At 38.7% G+C, this 8478-nt stretch overlaps 2 protein-coding genes across 4 annotated transcripts in view; one reads left to right on the forward strand and one right to left on the reverse strand.

Moving 5' to 3' along the window:
- Window positions 1–7823, reverse strand: part of gtf2e1 (general transcription factor IIE, polypeptide 1, alpha) — an 11538-nt gene extending 3715 nt beyond the window's left edge. Inside the window, exons 1-5 of one of the 2 annotated variants that reach the window (XM_020594817.1) lie at window positions 7765–7823; window positions 6482–6777; window positions 5874–6031; window positions 953–1148; window positions 434–672 (exon numbers count right to left, since the gene is read on the reverse strand). In XM_020594817.1, coding sequence (XP_020450473.1) covers window positions 434–672; window positions 953–1148; window positions 5874–6031; window positions 6482–6771 — 883 coding nt within the window. In that variant the 5' untranslated portion in view covers window positions 6772–6777; window positions 7765–7823. Of the gene's footprint in view, window positions 1–433; window positions 673–952; window positions 1149–5873; window positions 6032–6481; window positions 6778–7611 lie in introns of both variants that reach the window. The other variant, XM_020594816.1, reaches the window with a different exon arrangement.
- Window positions 7824–7972: 149 nt separating this feature from the next.
- rabl3 (RAB, member of RAS oncogene family-like 3) overlaps window positions 7973–8478 on the forward strand; it is a 4779-nt gene continuing 4273 nt past the window's right edge. For both annotated transcript variants that reach the window (XM_020594828.1, XM_020594829.1), the window contains exon 1: window positions 7973–8055. In XM_020594828.1, coding sequence (XP_020450484.1) covers window positions 8010–8055 — 46 coding nt within the window. In that variant the 5' untranslated portion in view covers window positions 7973–8009. The remainder of the gene's footprint in view (window positions 8056–8478) is intronic.

Here is an 8478-nt window from a genome sequence, read left to right on the forward strand (position 1 = left end):
GATTTTCCATTTAACTTAAAGTGCCCCTGCAAACTCGGCATGAATATTCATTGGCACTGAATGACTGAACTGTTTGTACAAAACAAAGTAAGTGCAGTAGTCAGTAGCAGTCCTCTTATCAAATAAAAAAGTGAAATTACCTCCTGGTATATACTGTCACAGTCCCATGGCATTTTTGAAACATTTTTTAAATCGCAATACCGCAAAATTCCTAACATTGTGACATCCCTACTAAAACATCAAGATTTTGAGCTACATCAAATCAACAACACTACTGCTGAAAAAGTGGTTTTAGTGTAGTTACTTTTCTAATAATGAATTGTACATGCACACTACAGTTAGTCATGGAGTTCCACAGAACTCTGTGCTAGATCCAGTTCTCTTCACTTTAACTCACAGTGTCTGGTCATACTGCAAATCAAACCTGACTTACGATTCTTGAGGACATCAGGCTCACTGTAAGCACCCTGCACGGTGCTCTGGGTCATCCACACAGGCCTCTCCTTAGGTGCCTTGCTGTCATTGGGCTGTTTCTGCTGGTCATCCTGCTCATCCATGCTGATAACCACATTCTGGGTGTACATGTCAGCATAGGATGAAGTTTTGTTAGACCAGGCTTCACGGTACTGGCCACTTGCAGAATTTCCTGCGGCTGCTGCAGCACGTTCACGGCTGAAGGAAAGATTCAGGAAATAAAGATCCTCAACCGTTAAAATGTAAATGAAAAAAATGATGAGGGTGTAATATATTCAAGTTAACATTTATTAGTACTACTGTGTCTTAATAGAACAGAAATCCTGTCTACCACAAACTGCTATGAAAATGAGCAGCAGCAATTATTGTTAGCAGAAGTGAACTATCTGTTGTCAGAGAAACTGGATCAGGATGTGACTTGTGATGCTGACTGAAAGGAGTTAGTGGTGCATATCTATCAAACTTGTCAGAAAGTGACCTCTGTTTGAGAGCAGGGATCTCAGTAGGCTCAGGCTCCAGCAATTCACGGGACAAGTTGATATCTTCAGTCTCACGTAGCAGAGCGTAGATGGGTTCGATCTGCTCATTGAAGCGTGCCACCAGTGTCCTGGCATCAGGACAGACAGATTCATCTTCTTCTACCTCCGTCTGGCAGAAGGTGCAGTGAAATGTACCTGTGGGCAACACAAGAACTCCATTTAAAACAGCCGAGAAGGAACGTTCAGATCATTAGCCTGGTGTACCCAACAACACAGTCCTGCACCGGGCTGAGTACAAAAAAAACAAACGTGCAAAAATAAACTAAATGTGGCCAGGCAGTGGGTGAAATAATACTGATTTTTTATTTTTATTTTCAGACACATAAGTAAACAAGTGTTTAATTAGCCTACTGTATACGTCTACTGTGATTTAGTAACAAAGGAGAAATGCAGACACTGGGGCTAGATCAGCTGGGTAACAGTGCTCTAGGCACTGGTGTGTGAACAAGCACAGCAAGATGACATCCCAAAAGGTAACCAGAAATAAGAGTTTATGTCACTGTGATGAACTTCTTAAGAGGATAATTGTATAAACACTACATTATATTTGCAGGAGCTTTGAAACCTTGTGTGCACTGTGCACACAAGCCTTTCTTCCTACCAATAAGAGACGAGCGTGTTTAGCCATCTGCTTCTCTGGCTGATTTCCGTTTCAGTTTTGGGAGCTGTACTAACATTAGCACAGAGCCCATGTCTACCATTTGTGTACATGTGCAACATGGAGAAAAATAAATGTGTGTAAGGGGAAAAAGTGCATGAGAGAGACAGAAGGAGAAAGAACAAAAACAGCATCCATGGTGCCACAATACAGTCCTAGATAAAAGACAGACACAAAAAGGGAGATTTAAACACTCTACACCATAACCATCACATTTTCAGCATAAAAAAAAAAAACAAAAAACAAAAAACAAAAACAACTTATTGGAAACAAAATTAATTTTAAGATGTACAATTTAAATTTTGAGGCCAGACAAGTTGTTAATATTAAAAGCAAACAAGATTAGTAATACATCATTTTTACAGTGTTCTTTTTGTCAATAACACACACACACACAGCAAAGCCAACATTAGTGTATACTTTTGTGATTGCTGCTCTTCCCACAAAATTAATTTAAACACTTCATATATCAATTAGAGCATGGCAGTGGTCTCTTGTTTGGTAATGAGATAGGACCAATGTTCCCATTCGTGCTCTATATCGCAAAATGAAGTTGGGCTCCACATTAAACATGTTGATATTTGCATTCCCACAAGTCTGAAACAAAGTCAAGTTTAGACATCCCTCATCTAAAAAAAAAAAAAAAAAAAAAACTATTGTTTTTCATCCAAAAGCTGGGTGGACCTACGTCAGGTGGAATGAGTACAAAAAATGCAAGTCTTTCAACGCTCACACAGTACACTGAAAATTCAGAGCTGCAGGGTATTCAACTCTTCTTTCTGGGTCAGAATGAGCTGGAAGACCAATCATATCTTTTCCCATCCTGGTGAGGTCACAAAGAGTGTTGCTGGCCCGGCAGAAGCAACCAGTCCATCAGACTATCCCTCTGTGTAAAGTCCGGGTATTCTTTTTGTCAGCCTGTCTGGGTACAGGGTTACTGCCTTCACAGCAACATTCGATATCAGTTGGCACATGTAGAAACAAGAGACTGGCAAGATGATTAGAATGTTAGGGAGATGTTAACTGCTCTAGTGTGGAATTATTTTGCATTTTCTTTTCCTCAAGTAGATGTGTGTGTTCTTTTGGACAACCATTTTTATGACTAACCCCTGACAATGTAGATGCACCCACATTTGTGCATTTTTATTCTAAAATAAAGCCAGTAAAACCTAAGCATGTAGATGAAAGATCGGAGAAGCCCATTTTGCTCTTCTACTTTACAGTGTATAGGCACTGACTGTATACACACAAGTTAAAACTTGCTTCGGTTTTACTTTTATTTTTTCCTCTGTTACCGATATGACTTAAAGCCAGTGAGGCTGACAAAGGTCATTTCAATTCCAAATGAGGACTAACAATAAAATAAATAGTTAAAAAATATGTCAAGGCCAAAAGATGCCACATAAATAAATTCAATTCAATAACAGAAGTCACCATATTCATTAAGATGATAGCAAACCAAACCTAATTTTCAGATTCCCATCACATCAAATTAGCAACTTACTACTAAATTATTACACTATTTATTGTGTAGCACAATCTGTGTAGTCAATCGACACCAATGGTTGATCAGCAGTCAGCCTTTGAATTGGCAGACGGTTCAAGCCTGGTGTCTCACTCCGACAGAGTCAAGAATGAATGCAGTTTATAAATAAGCAGTTTTAGTAAAGGCTCTCCTCAAAGTATGAAAGATACACAAACATTACCACCAGCACAGTATTCTCCTGTAGCATTACCATTCCATTCAAGTGCATGTTTTCATGCACCTTTAGAAAAAAAAAAAAACATTCAGCAAATAAAAATTCTATTCCGACAACCAGCAAAAGTTTTTATCCATTTCAGTTTTCAGTGGGCCTACTATTCAGATGAGGAAGCACAAGCAACTCAGATGAGATGCTCATGGTTTTGCCAATTAACTACCAACCTCAACTAAAGTGCAAGTCTTCCTTTTAAATTTTGCATATCCACACCCACGCTCTGTCAGAGATGTTTACGACTTTCTGGCTCCTTCTCGTAATCACAAACACACACACCAACACACAATAATGAACAACTCTGACTGATAAGTGAGTGATGTGATGTGATGTGATGCCCATTTAGGAGCAAGGTTTTGGACAGCTGCCAGCCCATACTGAGACAGGGTGGGAATCACAGTGTGACAAGGACACAGAAAGAAAAAAAAAAAATCTGTAAATGCAGAGATTGGGAAGGTTTGAGAATCAAAGAGTGATTTCGTACTGCTGGTTAAGATGACAGAAAGCAGCAGATGAACAAATAAGGGCCTTATATTACTAAGCCCTCTTTTTAATCTAATAATAGAGCCAGCCAACCTGCCAACATCACTGCATGTTTCAAATGTCACACCAGTAAAAATCCTGCAGCCTGGTTAAAATATTTGAATGTGTGCTAATGATTCATCCTAATTTACCTACAACATGCCAAAGAGCTCAATCAGCATGTTTAAAGTGAACTCTGTACACTACTGATGCTAATTCAACTTTGACGTGGCAGAGCAGTAATGTGCAGAAAACACACAGTATGTCTGCAAGCTTACACATCATTAGCCCCAATAAGGGCTTCATTTTGCATCCACTTACTGCCAACAGCAAACATAGAGCTTTTCATCCTTTCTAGAAACAACATTCATAAAGCAGGGTTGCAAAAATAAATAAAAAATTCAAACTATAATTGCATCACTCTGGCTCTAGCACATATTTGTGCTAGCCATAGCACAAAGAGACATGAAGAGACAAAAACAAAACAATTCAGATGCTTATTAACAGCTTCTTATGTTTAAACTCTGAAGGTAAACTAAAAGAAAATTCAACTTTTTAGTTAGTCGCATTAAAATGGACTGGAGAACCCCCTTAGGGTGGGATGTCAACTTCACTCCAAAAAAGTATGTTGGTGGACTATTTCTGAAATGGTTAAATTTTCCATCAAGAGCCAGAGGCACAACTATCTTTTTAATAAGTGCTGTAATTTCTTTCTTATTAGGGACCTGATGTACTCAATTAACCTGTATTATTCATTTGAGTATAGATTCACTGAGGTTGAACTGAGTACTGACTGCCATCTAGAGGTCTGCTACCCTGTACAATAACATGAATGCAATATAATAATAAAAATACTAAAACTTTGTTACTGTAAAAAAAAATCTAAAGAAATAACATTGAATTTAATAACATTTCTGCTCTGGGAAATACCAGAGCCATACATTTACTGTACATCCACTGTTTAACTGCTCCACCTTACATAAATTATTCACAATAAACACTTTTTAATGATCTATTAATTATCTTGTGTTTATAAGAGGCAATAAGTTGCAATAACTTCCCTTACATACTTAATGACAATTTTCTGCCCAGGGCGTATGAACGCATGTGATTGTACCTAAGACAACACAAATCCTAAGAAATGCATATACACCCAAAATCAAATCAACAAAATGTTTTCCAAGTATTAATTCCCTCAGTTCAGTTTTGGTTCATTTGTCACACTAGCAAAGATATGGTCATGATTACTAGTTATTTTTTGATCTGGTGTCATTTGTAGACTGAATTTAATGTTTGTCCTAGTCTCTTTTTCCTTTTTTCACCAAAAATTAATGTTAGCAGAATAAACAGAACCTTCTTATTTAGACCATAATAGTATTTGATTCAAATTTAATGAGACTGCAGACAGTTTCCATGGAGGTGGGCTCTGACACTTGGTTTTATATTGGCTGGCTGCAAGAAGGCACTACCTAAACAGAGCTTCATCACAAAGAACATAAAAAGGTACTTTGGTCCTGATCACCATCTACTCTGATCTTTACAAAACTACTATACCTCATTTTAAGCAAATAATTGCCAGTAGTGTTGTAATACTTTACAGCTCTTGAGACCCATTTCAGTGGTCTTTGTCTCATCTCCAACTCAACAGCAATTACACTCAGAAGTTTACTTTCTACAGCAGACAACTGCACAACTGTATTGTGACCATATAGCCATCTTTCCTTTGTATGAGAGCTGTCTGTTCAAGGAGACCTTGTAAAGCAGCCCTGAAATCTACAATACATGTTGTTAAAAATGATCAAATTATCTTAAACATTCATAGTCAAGAGTGTTACAGATTTCAACATATTCAAGCATAATGGATATTAATACTAACACTAACAAGATACAGAACCATAGATTGCTTGTACTTTTCTTAATGTTTACCTGTCATAGGGTCAAACAACTGGTTGGCCTCTAGATCTGTGAAGGTGGAGGAGCAGCAGGGGCACCGGAAGGAGGCACGGTTGGTGGAATCTCGTTCATCTGTCTCAATGCGCCGCCGAATGTGATCCAATTTATACTTCACCACGTTGACGAGTACCCTAAAAATGAAATAGATAACGCGTTTTATAGTAAGCAGCATAATGACCTGAGAGGATAAATCATTTTTCAAAACAAAGAAAACTAAATTAAATAAGACTGTCTACTTTAGGTAAAAATGTAATTTCTTTCTGAATGAATCAACTCTCTCATATGTATGTGTGGCTTTTTAGTGTGTTACTGCTTGTTGCTAGTATACTTTATTGGCAGATGCACATACATTTTATTTATCAGACAGTTTTACAGACTTAGCTCATCTAAACAATGCTGATATGAGATACTGATAATGCTAATAGCTGGAGGGTGGGTACCTGGTGTCATGCATCTCCTATTCCTCCAACCTAGCAGCTACTGTATGAAAAACATCTACAGGTTAATAAGGTGCAGTTATTGTGTTAATGTGCCCAATCGTCTGTTATATGCAAATCAAAAAGAAGAAAAACCCCCCAAACCTGTAGTTGATAAAGTAGTAGTTGTGCCGTGTTGTCTTGCCATCAGGGGCAGTCTCCACTCTCATGCGGCACTTGACAAACTTGTCTGCTTTCAGGGTGTTGAGTACTGAGCGCAGCTGTTTGCGGTCAAACTTTAGCAGCTCTAGCATGTCTTCCTCACGTACACATGGATTACGGATCAGTACATCCAGGGCCAAGGCATGCTCCACTCCATAGAAACCCCTCACCACCTGCTTCGCTAGCCGCTTGAGTGCAGCAGGGACCTCTGTCAGTAGCTCTGGTTCTATCATCTTATGCTGTGGAAAGAGGCAAGACCTTTGAACAGGCTGAAATGCAGTTCTTGGTTTAAGGAACTTTAGAGAAACCAGAGAGGGGAGGGGTGCCAGGGGATGATTTTTGTAAGATAAATCAGTAGGTAGGCAGGCAAAAGCAAGAAATATTGAGCAATATTGAATTAAGCACAATAGCCGTCCCTGGAAGACTAGTGGTTCGCTGCGGCCTGGGTTCGAATCAGGGTTGTGTCAGGAAGGGCATCCGGCGTAAAACACGTGCCAAATGTCAACATGCGAGTCGTCAGTGTGACGATTCGCTGTGGCGACCCCTAAACGGGAAAAGCCGAAAGTGACTTTCTTTCTTTCTATTGAATTAAGCACAATGAGGAAAATCTGATGGGAGGGAATATCACCTTTCAAACACAGTTCCTTGACATTTACTGGATTCTTTGCCTTAAGAAGGCTTGTTTCAGCGAAATACTTCTACTAAGTTGGTGGACAACTTTTAAATTAAGACATCCAACTGCTTTGTGCCAGTATATATGAAAAGGTGGCTAATACTGACAGACCTCACTACACTGCTAGCTAAACTGCCTGCTAAAAAATTTCCCCACTGTGAGATCAATAAAGTACCTACTCTAAACAGTAACTTAGCAACTTGACTTCGCTTTAAGTTAGCTAACTCGAACAACAATACAGCAAATTGATAAGGATACGAGCTATAGCCATTATCTTGCGTTATCTTTACTTTAAGCTTTTCGATGTTAACATTACCTCGCGTTAGCCAAACTTGCAGCCAGCATTTAGTTAGTTTACAGACACCGTTAAGTTAGTCAGCTAACCCAACACGAATCTTACCTGATAGTGTTTATATTTCACTAATAACTTAAAGCCACCGCTTTTACGTCATTTCAGACTGTATGCCAACTCTGTCTCAAATACACTCAAACAAAAATTCACACATTTGCACATCGGAATCCTTCAGCTAGGCTAGCTTGCATGCTTCCTTACTTATTTTGAGAAGACAACCCGGAAAGAAAACCATACCCACAACGGAAGACTTCCTTAAATCTAATTGGCTGAGGTGTAAATTTGTCACTCGAATAGAAACCAGGTTATTTTGATTGACATACACAGTAACCAATAACTCTGCTGTTGGTCATACGAGCAATTTGTTAAAGACCAATCAGGCTATACAAATAAGATTCGCAGGCGGGGTTTTATATCGTTTTTCCGGGACGCTTCTGTCACCAAAAATGGCTTCTCTTGACAGGGTAAAAGTATTAGTTTTAGGAGATTCTGGTAAGTGAAGTACTATGCTCATAATTCAGATCTTTTTCTATAACGGCGTTTGCGTGTAAAAAAAAAAACTAAATATGTTTGTTTTAGATGAAGCTCTCCCTGTTTACAATCCATACCATTTTTAATTAAAGGACCGATGTCTTGTCAAAATTCTGTTGCAGAAGCCCTGTCTGGCGCAACATAAATGTCTTGTTTACTGATAAATTCAGGGTAAAGGTGCACTGACAAGTGATGCTTAGCTAATTTAACTGTTATAATTGTACACGGTTCACTTGCGACCAAAGCTAGAACGCTAAAAGCTGAATTTTTTTACTTATGCCGAGCTTAAGAGTGACTCTTGGCAGCTTATGAAATCTATTTACCTATGTACTTCAATGTATACGTTTTGAGGGAAATGGACACGGTTGAATGCCTTCTCCAGAT

The sequence above is a fragment of the Monopterus albus genome, unplaced genomic scaffold, assembly GCF_001952655.1.
Source record: "Monopterus albus unplaced genomic scaffold, M_albus_1.0 scaffold24.1, whole genome shotgun sequence".
In the NCBI taxonomy this organism is placed as follows: domain Eukaryota; kingdom Metazoa; phylum Chordata; class Actinopteri; order Synbranchiformes; family Synbranchidae; genus Monopterus; species Monopterus albus.